This window comes from Aythya marila (genome assembly GCF_965140915.1).
Source record: "Aythya marila genome assembly, chromosome: 3".
In the NCBI taxonomy this organism is placed as follows: Eukaryota; Metazoa; Chordata; class Aves; order Anseriformes; family Anatidae; genus Aythya; species Aythya marila.
In genome coordinates, this window is record NC_139044.1 from 7,868,867 (window position 1) to 7,883,894 (window position 15,028).

The 15,028-nt window shown below is 43.3% G+C and overlaps 2 protein-coding genes across 3 annotated transcripts; one reads left to right on the forward strand and one right to left on the reverse strand.

Moving 5' to 3' along the window:
* Positions 1–1,883: 1,883 nt before the first annotated feature.
* GPR75 (G protein-coupled receptor 75) lies at positions 1,884–6,264 on the forward strand. Of its 2 annotated transcripts, XM_082755614.1 has the most exons (2): positions 1,884–1,903; positions 3,149–6,264. In XM_082755614.1, coding segments are annotated over exons 1-2 (1,410 nt in total). In that variant the 5' UTR covers positions 1,884–1,901; the 3' UTR covers positions 4,557–6,264. The 2 variants fall into 2 exon arrangements, with proteins under 2 accessions (XP_082611740.1, XP_082611739.1); XM_082755613.1 differs by lacking the exon at positions 1,884–1,903 and having other exon boundaries at positions 2,867–6,264.
* A 2,449-nt stretch (positions 6,265–8,713) lies between these two features.
* On the reverse strand, positions 8,714–11,311 carry LOC309876027 (toll-like receptor 2; the record flags this gene model as incomplete). The annotated part of the gene is given in 2 exon segments (XM_082755901.1): positions 8,714–10,777; positions 10,781–11,311. Coding segments are annotated over 2 exon segments (2,595 nt in total).
* Positions 11,312–15,028: the final 3,717 nt, after the last annotated feature.

Sequence of the window (15,028 nt, forward strand, 5' to 3'; positions counted from 1 at the left end):
CCTACACTCATTTTTCCCCTGCTCTTTTCCCCTGCCCCAAACTTTGGCAGTTCTCTTAAAAAGGGGGCTGAGCAAGAGAGACCGCGCAGTGTCTCACGTTCCCATGGAGATGTGTGCTGCCTCAGTTCGTCTCACTCCCCAACTACAGGACCTGTGTTCTAATCACTTCCCTTCTGCTCACTGCCTCCCGTAGTCTTCGTGGGCGCTCAGCTGAGCGCATGCTGCTATCTGCAGCATTTCTGAATGCACATCACTGAAGTTCCATCCAGGCTCATGCTTTTCTACTGAAATGTTGGAGGCTTGCAGGCTATAGTAACTCCTAACACCTATTCCTTCATTTCAAACTACAGTTCATAACTATAGAGGTATAAAATACCTAATAAAACAAAAACCCTTGCTTTTCATGTGCCTAAGTCCTGTGTTAATGAGATAAGTGACAAGCTAAACTAGTTACTATTAGAAAATGGCAGACATCTGGCATTTTGCACATAGCTAGTTCTAAATACCTTTTTTGTAAGGTCCAAGTCTTACACTTCTGAAAAGTGGATTTAGAACTCAGGCTCTCATAGAGTGGTTTCAAAAGCACACACGAGATCAGTCTCTTGCTAACTCCTTTAAAATGTATGGCCTCACAAAAAAAAAAAAAAGTCCCATTAGGCATATGCAGTCTTCTTTCCATGTATGCTTCTACCTGCTAAACTGAAGGAAATCGGGAAGTCTAACTGTGGTCACCCAAGTTGGAGCATTTGGTCAAATAATGTAGTATTTGGAATTACATTAGACTTTTCCATCTTTTTAAAGGACTCACGTTTTGCAAGAAGTTGTGTTATTACTTTTTTTTTGATAAGTGACAACACAGAAGTAGTCAAGTCTAATGTAGACTCAGGCATTAGGCATAATGTGAAACTAAGGTCAGAGTTCTTAGTGTCTTGCTTACAATTAAGGATGCGGGTATTTGTGCTCGCATTAGTTTCACTTACAATCAGCTCTGTTTCCTCAGTATTAATCACTTTGAAGTAATGGACTCTTGCATTACACTGCTATTTTGTCAGTCTCATTTAATCATACAGTTAAGCATGATCTGATGTTTATAAATAAGAAAACTCAGGGAGATCCCAGCTCATCATTGAAAAAAATCATACTCAGAAGGGCCAGGATTCACCCACAGAATTCAAATTAGCCATGACTGGAGAATAAAAATACAAGCAAGAGCTAAAATAAAAGTGATAGGCAAGCTGAGAGGCTTGAAGCCCTAGGAAAACATGGATGTGATGTTCTGGGTTTTGTCCATCTTCATTGCAACTAATTTAAGAACAAAACCAATGTGAAATGGCCCAGACCAATGTGCCCAGGTTCCATGCTGCTCTCATGGCTGCTAGCTTTTCCCAGTAGCAGACCACATAGCAAGGCTGGACTGATTGCCAGCTGGAGGTTGTGCTTAGCATGCAAGGCTTGTCGGCCTGGCTGCTCTTGTGAGTCATAGGTTTACTGAAGGAAATTGCTCTTAGTTTTAGAAAGAAATGTGTTGAAAAATAAACTACCAAGTAGCACTGACAAGCCGTCAGATGGCAACCTAATGATCTTGTCACTGCCTTGATGCTTCTGCAAAGCACCGGTGTCCTTCTGCAGGATTGCTGAGGGTAGGGGAAGGTTATTAAGATGATATCCAGATTGATATATATGAGTCTATGTGGGAATGTACGCTATAAGACAAGTGCCCATGCAGAAGTCAGAAGTACTGCATCTGCTGTATTTTCATAGCACTTTTGTGCCTTTACCTGGCTGGACTTTCACTGAGAACACAGTAGAGGTGACTGACATTGATGTCCCTGTCTTCTGCCTACCAGGGCCCTTTGCTGGCTTGCAGAACGCGTGCTGAGCCTTTCCTGATCTCCTAGCCCATGTAAGTGATTCTCTAAATGATCCACTTAGTGTTGAGACATCCAGTACACCATTGCTTCACAAATACAGCACTCCCATTTAAAGTATTTAATATTTATACTGTATTTATTCTTTATCCCTTTACTGCTACTGTTGTTTTTTTTTTTTCTTTTTAAATCTTATTTGCTGCGGGAAGATAGATGTTTCCTTACTCTAGCTTCTGAGCCATCAGGGAAGGACATTCACACAGGAACGCAGCGCAGAAGCGCAGGCAAGAGAAGATGCAGCGTGCAAACCTGCCTTAACTTTTTATGATGGACAGTTTGGGGTTTGGGGCAGGTGTGTTGGTGGTGTTAAGTCAACAGGGAAGAACCCTGAAGCCTTGAGTGGCCAGCTGTTGACTCAGTGTCCTGTTAAGGGTAGGGCTGGGCCATGACCTGTCCTAAAACCTCCTAAACCCTCCAGGTGCATTCTCTGTGCTGGCTTCGCGGCTTTGCAGTGCCTGTCCCTGTGCAGGATGGTGCTCCCGCCGCAGGACAGGACGGACAGGGACCATTTGACATGCAGGTTGGAATAGATCAAAACCAAAGTCCAAGGGTAGCCGCGTTTGGGGCAGCTGCTGCTCAGCATCACCCCTGGCCCCTTTCCCCCGGGGCTCTCCCCGCACGCAGGGCGCTGCCAGGCCCCGCTCTCTCCCCGTGCCTCAGCGGCTGCCGCCTCCTTTTGCTCTCCTCCTCCCTCTGGCCCGGGGTCTCACCCCCGCTCCCTCAGCCCTTCCCCGGGGCCGCGGCGCTGCCGTGGGGCCGGGCGCGGGTGCGAGCTCCGCGGCCTCGCCTCAGCCGCCGGCGCCGCGCCGGGGGGAGCGGGGCGGGGGCCAGGAGGCGCCGCCGGGGCCCCGGCGCCGAGCGGGGAAGGGGCCGGGCCGGGCCGCGGCGGCGGGCGCCATGGCGGGGCGGGCGGCGCCTGGCCGCGGGCAGCCCTGAGGGAGCGGCGGCGGCGGTGGCGGGCGGCCCCCGCCATGGGCCCGCCTCGGCCGCGGTGAGGCGGCGATGAACGCGTCGGGGCGGCTGCCGGCGGGGGGCGAGGAGGAGCCCCCCGACACCGCGCTGCTGCCGCTGGGCGGGAACGGCAGCGCCGCCGGGGGGCTGCGGGAGGGCACCCACACGGCCACCCTGGCGGCCTGCGCCTCGCTGCTGGCGCTTGTCTTCTGCCTGGGCTCCTACGGCAACCTCATCGTCTTCTTGTCCTTCTTCGACCCGGCCCTCAGGAAATTCAGGACCAACTTCGACTTCATGATCCTCAACCTCTCCTTCTGCGACCTCTTCATCTGCGGGGTGGCCGCCCCCATGTTTGCCTTTGTCCTCTTCTTCGACTCGGTGCAAGGTGCCCCGGGCACCTTCTGCTTCGCCTTCCACCTCACCAGCTCCGGCTTCATCATCATGTCGCTCAAGACGGTGGCGGTCATTGCCTTGCACCGGCTGCGCATGGTCCTGGGGAAGCAGCCACACCGCGCCGCCTCCTTCCCCTGCACCCTGCTCCTCACCCTGCTCCTCTGGGCCACCAGCTTCACCCTGGCCACCCTGGCCACCTTGAAAACCCGCGGCTCCCGCCTCTGCCTGCCCATGTCCAGCTTCGCCAGCGGGGAGGGGAAGATTATCCTCTACCTCTACGTCACCGACTTCATCTGCTGCGTGGCTGTGGTGTCCATCTCCTATGTCATGATCGCCCAGGCCCTGCGGAGGAACGCCCAGGTGAGGAAGTGCCCGCCCGTGGTGGCCATGGACACCTCCAGACCCCAGCCATTCGTGGGGCCCCGTGCCGCCAGGGCTGAGGAAGGCATGCAGAGCGCCTTGCCTGCCTTGTACAGGAACCAGAGCTCCAGCAAGCCACAACACATCCAGGCACACGGCTATGCCAAGCACCTCGGCCTGCCGCCAGCCCCTGCCACCAGCCGACTCCAGCTTGTGTCAGCAGTCAACCTGTCCGCAGCCAAAGACTCTAGGGCAGTGGTGACGTGCATTGTCATTGTGCTTTCTGTCTTGGTGTGCTGCCTGCCCCTGGGCATCTCTTTGATGCAGGACATGCTGTCCAGCAGCGGGAGCTTTGTGCTCTACCAGTTTGAGCTGTGTGGATTTACCCTAATTTTTTTCAAATCTGGATTAAATCCTTTTATATATTCCCGCAACAGCGCTGGACTTCGGAGACGAGTCCTCTGGTGCCTGCAGTACCTAGCCCTTGTCTTTTTCTGCTGCAAGCAGAAGACAAGGCTTCAAGCCATGGGCAAAGGCAGCCTGGAAGTCAATAGGAATAAGTCATCCCACCATGAGACCAATTCAGCGTACATGTTGTCTCCAAAACCCCAGAAAAAGCTTGTGGATCAAGCCTGTGGTCCCAGTCATTCCAAGGAAAGCGTGCTGAGTCCCAAGGCATCTTTTGGGCATCAGCACTATGCACAGAGCAGCTCAACCCCCATGAACACCCGAATTGAGCCCTATTACAGTATCTATAACAGCAGCCCTTCCCAGGAAGTGAGCACCCCAAATAGCTTACAGCCAGTGAACTCAACTTTTGGATTTACCAAATCCTATGTTGCCATGCATTATCACACCACCAATGATTTGGTGCGAGACTATGACAGTGCTTCGACCAAGCAGATACCGGTACCCTCGGTGTAACCTTGAGAAAGCAGTTCTGGTTCTGATCTAACTGGTTTAGTGGGTCCCCATTTTTGCTTTTGTTAATGATTATTCTAAACACAGTGATACTGCTGCCAATTAAAAAAAAAAAAAAAAAAAGGCAACAACAACACTAGTGTTAATATCTAGCTATTTGCATTTAAAGTGAATGCTAGGGTATTACTTCTGTGTTGTTTTCTTGAATTTCCGTGGCAAGTCAGAGGGGGCGGTATTTTAGACTTGTATTTGAAATCATTACACCAGAATGTTTTTGTTACAAAATTTTACCAGTGGACCCGTTAAAAAGATGTTAGTGCTATAACTACGTGATTTGCTACATTATAGCAAAATATCTAGGTAAAATATCTCAGAGTACAGTCTGAGGCTGTGGCAGAAGTATTATCTGTTAAATTGCATACTTGCCATATTTTCAAACAGGAAGAACTGGAAGGATGCTTGGTATTTTAATACTTAGGTTTAAACTTGCATTTGCAGAAGGTTGGAAGAATTGGTGGTATTTAGCTGTAGCAAGTGTCAGTAATAACAAAATTTCTATGAATTTCAGGTGAAGTTTAGGATTTCAGCCTTTCGGCTTTCCAAAGCAGGACGAGGCATTTTACAAACAGCAGTATCCTGCCACTGGGGAGGGAATTTTGAGAAGTGTCATGGTACCATAATGAACCTCTGAAGTGTGTGTGTATATATATGTTGATTTCTGCTGTACATTTATTTTAAGGATTGGTGCCATTATATATCCCAAAATAATATATTTGGATAAGTATTTTTCACTTTCTAGAAATAACCGTCCGATACCGATTACATGTTTTATTGAGGATAAATACAAGCATTGCAATATTATAATACTGACAGCTATTAATAATGCACTTACCTTTGGAGTATTCTAATTCATAAACTTACACGAAGAGTAGTGTTGCTGGTTGTGTTTTCGTTTGACTACTTAAAAGCAGGAAATGGAGAGATGCAGCTGTAATACTCATGACAGGTAAAACTGACAACTGTTAACAACATTTGTTGAAACATTATGACCGAGTAACAAGACGACTACAAGTTTTTGAGATTTTCTTGGGAAGTCTACCATCAGTTTGATTTAAAGACTAATAATGTGTCTACTCATACTCTTTATCTAGTGGTTGACACAGTGAGCAAATAACAGAAGTTAAATATTTTTTCTAAATTCAACCACTTGTGTTTTGTAATGTGTTGTGGAAATTCCATATGAAACAGAATAATCTGGAGGCATTTAAATTCTTGACAATTACTGCTTGAAGTGGCCAGATCTTTTCAAAGCAAGCAATCACCCTTCAGCTTCTATTGACTTCAGCAAAGCCTTAGTATCTCCAGAATAATTGTGCCACAGACTTTTGGTGCCTCGTGATAGGAAAATGCCACATCTTTAACAAAGTGATAGTGATGGAAAGATGACTTGTTACTTTAGAAACATTTGCATCATTGCCGTGTGTAAGTTGTTGGTTTAGGCTATTTGTTGACTAAACAATTTTCAAGATTTTCCTGGAAGGCTATTACATTATGAACACTGTTCTTTAACACTCTGAATTTTAATTAATTTTGAATAATTCAAGACAGCTTTATTGCAATAAAATGTTCTGAACAACTTTCTAATACAAATGTAAAATTGGAATTATTTCAATAAGTCTTTTTCTTTCTGCCCAGATATTTTTCTCTATAAACTAATAACATGGTTCTTACTGAAGCAATTACAAAAGATAACTAAAAGATCTGTCGTGTTTTGTTTTGTTTTCCTTTTTGTCTTTGCATTTGTCTTCAGTACAGAACGTCCTAATCTGTGGGAAAAAATATGTGGGATCTGTTTCCTTAACAGAAATTATAATTTCAGATTGGAAAGAGTATAGGGAAGGGCCCCAGAAGCGGTTGCGAGGTGGGGTCCTGTATGTACCTTGTGGGAGTTAAAGATGTGTGTTAGGACTGGTTTCGACATATTAAGCAGGTTTTGAGTTTGCAGCATGTGTGCCCAATTCCATACCATTCATTTGTTTTAGATCACATGAGCTTCATCACATGATAGAAAGTTAAATCCTTCTTACCTTATTCACAAAAGTAATTTGTGTGAGTATTCATATGGGAATGAAGGGAAGAAGGTGCACCTTGAGGACAGAAGGAGGTTTTACTGCTTTTATGTGATGTGTAATTAAGACAAATGAAGTGAAGCTCCTCAAAAACACTTTGCAATATTGTTCTTCTGTTTAGCCCCTGGTGCCCGTTGTGCCCTTTAAACAACCAACATGTTAATAAGTTTATAGTGTCAGATAGGAAAGTGTAACAACTTCAATCTGTGGTAGGAACAATATCCGATTAATTTTTCAATTCTCTTTAATAACTTCTGGGGGAGTAAAAAGGAGTGATTTGATTTTGAAAATAGGTAGCCATGACTTTTTAGAAGTATAATCTAAACCCAAGCAATCATTTATATGATAAAAATTACTTGCTTTAGACTCTTCTGTGGTGTATCTTTTCTTTTTTTTTTTTCTCTTTATTCCCTTTGTAGTATTAATACCACCTTCTGCTGAGCACAGAACCAGTATAGTGTAAAACATGACTGAGAAGTGTGAAGTTAAAATATACAAAGGCAATTAATTGGAAGCAACATAGTGCTGGAAAAATATGGAAAGTGTATGGGAAGACAGACTGAGAAGAGAGGAAATGTGTAAGAGAGTAAGTAATGTAAGTATCTGAATACTGAACAGTTTAGAAAAAGTAGGTCTTAGTTATGGCGGTCCATGTATGAGCAAGAAAGTATCTTGGGAATATGAAAGTAGAAAATTCTAAGACTGGTAATGCACTGCACTTTTCTTGCTGCCCGTATGTATGCTATGAACCTGCTTGCTGCAGAACTATTAAGAAAAAAGTAGGAAGATTTAACAGGAACTTCATGTGGGTAGTATGACTATCCAAGAACCTGATAGTTAATGCCAACACAGTTTAGAGTGGATATGAAATGTTTACTCCACGAATTAAAGCATTCTTGATTTGTGGGGTTAAGGTGAAGCCATTGTGGTGGAATAGGTTTTCCAATATACATTTTCAGTGTATTTTTCAGCATCTTCTGAAGTCACTGGTGTTGGCCACTGTCACACAGGTGGTACTAGACCAGGTAAAGATAAGTTATTTAGATTTGCTCATCTTATGAATGAATCCAGGTTGTGGTATACTAAATGATTTGTTCTCATCTGATACTTATTTACTGTCATGGTTTGTTGATTTTACCTCAATGTAGGAGTAAGATCAGCTGATTTATTTTTTTCCCCAAATAAAAATTAAGTAGCAGTCAGTGATGATAGCGACTATGCAGAGACGGCGCTGATTCCATTTGAAATGGATTAGGCTGGTTGTGTCAAGTGAAACTTTCTTAAATCTAAATATACAGACTTTTTTTGCTTATTGTTCAGAGGTTTGCGATAACACTTTAAATAAAGCACACACCAGTTATTTAACAGTAGAGACTGACACACTCGGCTAGCTCTTTCTTGACCATCTGGTTGTATGTGTTCATCTGCAATTATAAAGGATTTATGTCTGTCGTCTTCTACCATGTAACCAAATAATACAGCACTGTGGATTTACATCTCTTGGATGGCTACATTAAGTCTTTAATCTTTTCTTGCTAAACCACAGAAGGAAAGTTTTACCTGTCTACTACTGTAGTTTGTGTCTTTCTTGTACATAGACTTAGTGTGCTCTATATCTGAAGCTGTACTAGAACAGCGTCTGAACTACGTCCTTGTCTTTGAATGTCACCACTTTTTATTATTTCTGCAATAATCTCCAAAAGATATTTAGGATATGTGCTGTGACTCAAGCTGTTCTTCCTTTCAGGTGACATCCACAACATTTTAAGAAATGCTAGAAATAGCTGAATAAAATCAAACAAGCAGAAATGAAAGGCTCTTCATCAGTGCTGGGATCTCAGCCCTTTGGATAATGGATTATTTTTTTCATGCTGATTAATGTGCACCCTACAAAACTGTTAGTAACCTCCCATGGGATTGATCTGAGACATACCCCAGTTGCAACACAGCAGGCTTTGCAGAAGGTAATCACAGAAACACTTTTATTTGACTGCAGGCTTTCCAGGCACAATCTTTATAAGTTCTTTTATCTCATTCCATCTCATACATATCTTGAGTGGGTCCATTTTCTGCTCTCACAATAAATGGTTCATTTGTTGTTTTTAGGACAGCTGCTAGCTGATGCCAGAATATTTTCTGTTTGTGTTCTTCAGGGCTCCATTTTAAGTAGGTTTTTCTTTTCAATAGTTTTCTGAGTTTGCTGAACTTCTGTGGAATACTGTTGGGTGGGAGGTCTTCCAGCACAATCATAATGAGGGAATCCTGATTTTCATTCAGGACCTGGTGTTCAGCAAAATACAGTTCATACTGACACCAGCAGCTGTTTACAAAACTGGGAGAGAGAACAAAAAGGACTTTATGGCTGTTCTCTATGCAGTTAAAAATGTTGCCAAGGACAGGATGTCCTGGTTTGAAATCTCTCTCGTGATAACATATTTTGAATCCATCAGTTTCCAGTCTTTCCAGGAGATTCTCTTTCGTCCAATTTGCATCATGTTCACTGTATGAAATGAAGGCGTCAAAGGGCTTGTTTTCTGGCCTCTTCTTGTACTGCTTCCTCTTTGCCATACACCAGTAACAACCCATTTTCAAGTACCACAGCCCATCAAAACGCCAACATAAGCCTGTCAACACCGAAACAACCAGAACGGCAACACAAGCTGTGATGGCCATCTGAATGCCCAAGGAGCAGTGCAGAAGTGTGAGATTACTGTCCTCCACCAGCGAGCCCCGTCTGTCTGGTGGAAAGCTGCACCTGAGATTTTCTTTGCCGTTTATCTGCAAGTGTGGGGTATGGACGTAGACATTTACAAACCAGTGCAAGTCACAGTTACAAAAAAAATGTTTGCCTTGAACAGTCAAAATGCTCAAACTTGTTAACTGTCCAAAAGTGTCCTCCACTATGGTTGTGATGGCGTTGTCGCTAATGTCCAACTCCATCAGAGAAACTGGGAGAGAGCCACGCTGTAGGAAAGAGATCTTATTCCCAGATAAATTAAAATATTTCAGCATTGGAAGAGATTTCCCAAAGTGATCAGGGAGTTCTGAAATTAGATTGTGACTACCATCCAGATTAGTGAGCAAACGAAGTTGGCCAGTGGGTTCCAGTCTGGTTATTAGGTTTCTAGAGACATTAAGGAATTCAAGTTTCCCTATGGTTTTGGTTAATGACAATACATTCAACTTATTTTTACTAATATCACATTTTGTTAAAGTCAACGGGAAGTATTCGGGATGCATATCTGTAACCTTATTATTTTGAATATTAAATACTGTTAAGTTGAAGAGAGATTTAAAACTAGGGGGTATTATTTTAATATCGCTGTTACTTATGTCAAGGTGCTGCAGGGACATAGGTAAGTCAGGAAGCATGGAAATATGATTGCTGCTGAGATCCAAAAAGAGTAATTCTTGCATTCTGTTGGCAAACCATTCTGGAAGTTCTACAATGGAGCAGTTGGAGATTTTCAGGTGTTTTACTTTTTCTGGAAGGCTTTCAATGGGTGTACCTGCCTGGTTTCTGACTAATGAAATTGCACTAATATGTACAGTACCAGGGGCAAACTTTGGAGCTGTATTGTTGGGTTTTGGATGTACAGTGTATATGAAGTGATTTCCTTGAGCATACATATTTTCTAAGTTAAATAGCTTTTTAGCAAAATTTTGAGGTATCACACTTATATTTGTGAAGGACAAATCGATTACTGTGATGGCTGGAGGGAGGCATATCGTTTCCAGGTTGTTTAGGGGATTGTTGCTAATATTTACAAAAGAAAGGTTGCTGAAGGGGAAGTGACAGATTGCTTCCACATCTATATTGTCAATTGTTATGTTGTTGTAACTGACATCAATAGACTGTACATTTTTCATCGGCAAAAACAGGATGAATAGTGATAGAAGATCCATTTCCAGGTCATTGTGACTAATGTCAAGCTCCAAAACACCATCCAGCTGAGCTTGGCAGAGGTCTGGATCTAGTTTTTCCGTCAGCTCTTCCTCAGACAGTTTGCTCTTTGACAGATCAAGAGTCCCGTTTATTGGTAGTCCACAGCGGTTAGACCTCAGTGTGGCTGTTGGAGAGACCATTGTATTTTCCTATGCTCTTCGAAGATGCCTTGTACTTCGTCTGAGCCTCAGATTAACCTTTTGCAGGTCAGGTGGACTTCCTGAATGTGGCAGCTCTACAGCTGATGCAGAAGGCTCCAGAGCAGCCTCTGTTGATTTTTCAGAGGCTCTGCTAGTTGCTAAGAGTTTCTGGTGAGGTGCAAGACCAGATACAAAAAATTTCTTATCATTAAAAGATAAATTCACAGAAACAAGGCTGAGCAGAGTCTCAAATGTGCCAGGTTCAATGTCCTTAATCTGATTGTAGGAAAGGTCTAAAACTTCCAGTGCATCAAAGCCTTCAAAGTCTCTCTTGGTTATTTTTTCAATTATGTTGTGTGAGAAGTTGAGAGCTCTCGCCATTTTGGGAGCTTGCGCTTCTGATACAGAAGAGAGGTTTAAGTACGAGTAGTTATAAAATGGGAAGGCAGACTCAGTAGGAGTTCTCCAAGTTAGGAAGCCATATGCTCTGCTGAATAAGAAGGAAGTGAAGTAGAAATGAAGAGTTCTGATAAGGATCCCCATCCTAGAGAAAAGAAATTTTAAATCCATCATTTTAGTATGTTCTACCTTGCATAACTGAGTATGCTTTAAATAAGTAATAAATAAATAACTTACTAAAAAGTACAGAAATTGTTTCATTAGTTGTATCTATGAATGCCTTGTTATCTACACATACACACAAAAAAGAAAGTATCTTGCTTCGTTGTTACTTTCAAGAGGCAATACTAAAGGACAGTGTCAGAGAACGATTTGAAGGAGCATACTATTCATTTCAGTTCACTGTAATGACTGAGCATTTTCTATTTTTTTAATCCCTTCCCCCTTCCCTAGGTAGGTAGTAATCAGCCTTTATAAAACATCTTCCCATTGCATTCTCTGAACTGCACTTTCATAAATGCTGCTTGAGGGTTTTATGCTCCTCGTCATGGCACACAACAACTGAGCGAGGCTGAAACCCGTTCAGTCACTGAAGTTGCGTGTTCAAGAGCAAGTGACAGGGAGCTCTGTGTAGCTGTGTGATCGCCTGTCTTGTGATCACATCCCCTGTGGTACTTGGTGCCTTGCTCTCCGCCAGGAATTGACCACTGAACCTCTATTTAGCCTTACCTGTCGGAGTAAGGAAAAGAGTAAATTTGCTCTGAAGATGAATTCCGGAGATGTGTATGTGGTGCCCTACACCAGGAGAGGTCACTGCCTACGTACCTGCTCATCCCTGAAGACTTCCCCTTGTGTGGCAGTATCACCCCTCACCTCCTCTCCTGCCCCGTCTCTCCCGGTGGCTTCCTGACACTGCTTCATGCACTTCCACATCTTGCATTTGTTGCATGAAAATGCAGATGCGTTTAGCTTTATCCTAATCCCTGTTGCTGTCCACCAGACTCAGATTCTCATGACTAACTGAGAAGAAGGAAGGAGAGGGAAGCCGCAGACCTTCCAGCCTGTCCTCAGCCCTCAGCCAGCAACAGCCTGCCCAGAGCACCCTGCAGCCCTACCTTGTGCCTCTGCCGCCGTGCTGGTAAGCAGTCCTGGGGCGTTCAATGCCTTCCAGCTTCTAAGGATGAAAGACAGTTGATGGCTACCTCATGCCTCCAGTGCCTTTCCCTGCTACCAGCCTCTGGAGCTATGCTTTTGTAGTGCCGGCAGCAGGGCGGGTCAGGCTGTGGGGGAGGCTGTCTTCTTCGTGTGCCCAGACTGTGGTGTTTTCCCCTCTCACGGTGAGAAATCTTCCTGTTGGGGAGAGCCCGTTGCTGAGGGGAAAACAAGGTGTAGAAATAGCTTGTTTTAAGGCTTAGAGTCTGCTGTGAGCAGTGCTATCTCAAGGTAACCACTGGGCTTTTGGCTGCTTGCTGCAAAGCTACAGAAAAGATAGGGATGAGAACCATCACTGACTGTGAGGATGTTCTGCAACAGATGTCCTACTGCATTTTTTCAGCTTTCATGTGTGTGGGGGAGAAAAAGTGTCATTAGACTTAGAATTGAAAATACAAGAGTTGGTCCCACTGCTGATGGGCAACTGGAAGCTTCACTCCTGCTTGAGCAGCACAGGAAGGGGCTGAAAGCACCTGAGCACAGTGACAAAACTGATCTGTTCCTCTAACGTGACTTGTTTCCTGGCTGTTGAGATCTTCTGGGCTCTTTTAAGTGCAGGACCACTTTCAGCATGTGAGACCTTATGTTCACAAACAGAGCAATTGTACGTCTTGTGCACTTTAGCTAGGGAAAAACAGTAGGAGATTTTCTTAGTATTTGTAGTGCTACCCAGAAAGGTGTGCACTTCGCTTCAGTTCAGGATGTCAGCAGATGGGAAGTCAACAGAGATTGCACAAGATGTTGAGCACTGTCATCTGCTCTGCTTTTTCTGCTATTTATTTATTTTTTTATTTGTTGTTCCACTGTTTTGTAACTGCCAGTGACTGGAAATTCTTACAGTAGCCCGGGGGCTCTCATGTCCAGTCCCGAGGGGCTGGAAAGCCCCATGGTTGTTTGTCTTCCCTTTCTAGTCAGACTTGGCACTTTCCTGCCCCATCAGGTTCTGGAAGTGCCCTGAAGTCATGCCTTCTTCAGACAGATCCTAGCTTGTTTTAGCAGAAAAGACAGGAAATTAAGAGCATTTCGGACATGTCAGGATACATTCTTGAGGTGACTCCCTGTAGCTATTTCTCCCCAACAAGTCTTTCTTCTTTTATCTAAATACAGCCATGCTCTTTTTGAAACTCAATCCATAGTTCCATCTCCGAGAAAGCAGACGAGCTATATTTCTAGCACAGGGCTGTCCAAACTGCTTCAGCTGGTCAAGAAAGTAAATCACAATTGGAAATAATGAACTTTTAAAAATTATTTGAATATTTTTTGGTGCAAGGATAATTATTCTACCAACATGTCATGTTGGCATTATTCTAACATTTGTTTCACCCGGCATTCTTTTTTTTTTTTCTTTTAAATCTTTAAGACAGTCTTATTCTAAGGATTGTGGAGGAACAGCAGCACAAAAGAAAGCCTTCTGCGAGTGAGTAGGAAAAATACAAACAACATGGTTGAGAGCAGAACCAAGACAGATTTAAAGAATCCAGTTGTTGATGTTAATGTCATAAGGTTAACATTAAAGTATTTGTGAGCATAGGCACATGGATGGCAGATTAGATGAGACTGTACAGGACCTGCTCAAATCCAGAAAGAATGAGCATCAGCCTTCAGGAGCCCAGCCCTCAAAGGAGCTTCTTTTATTAAGGTGGGCTTAGAATTGGATGCTGGATAAAAACTGGTAAGTCGTATCTGTATAGCTGTACAAATAGGATATTTATCACCTGGAAATGTACTTCTCTGCCTCTCTGCAGGAATAATACCATTCATTTCTTTACCATTTGAGAAAACTGTTTCCAAGCCTGATTGGGTTATTTTGTCCCTTCAGCTAGACAAAACTTTTCAGGGACTGTCTTGCCTTGCACACTGTGCCACTGACTCCTTTGAGCTAAATCTACCAGCTGTGCAGATGTCTTACATAAGTATTCCCTGCTTCTTCATTTAGTCCTGCAGGTAGTTAATAATTTTTGAGTTTAAATGACAATTAAAAATTAGCTTTAAAATGAATCCCTATTCTCTTAAGTCTAATGGCCGCTATATTTAATCAGTATCTTTGAGTGGAGATGTAATTAAAGACATAGCAATAATCATATGACTCTTTTTTTTTTTTTTTTTTTTTCCTACAGAAAATTCTAAGTTCATTTCCTAATTGTCAATTATCAGGCCTTAGCAAGAAGTGAGCAGTGCTATTCTACACTGGTTTGGGTTGTGTACGAGGAATCCACCAGTTACTGAGTGACAAGTGAGTTTTAAGAATTTCTGTACTGATAAGGTGGGACAGGGGATGTTGGTAGGTGCTTGTTGCTGATGCTCATTCTTTCTGTGTGGATGAATCCTGTATTCTGGGGCTTAAAATAGTTCATTCTTTGAACTGTTCTCATTGAAATAAATATCTTAGATAAGCGGCATGTTTCACTTTCACAAATCTACTTTCCGTTCATGTAATTTCCTTTGACTAATTGCAGATTATATCGGTACCATTACTGCAAATTTACTGTCTGCCTTTCACATTATTTTCTACATTGCTGTTTCTTGAATGAGCATGGAAACAAATGCCTCTCAGGCTGAGATGCAAATCTGCATCATACCTTGGGTATAAATCTAAGCAGATTGGCACAGAAACCTGCAGAGCTCCAATTCTGCTTTGTACTTTCTGCA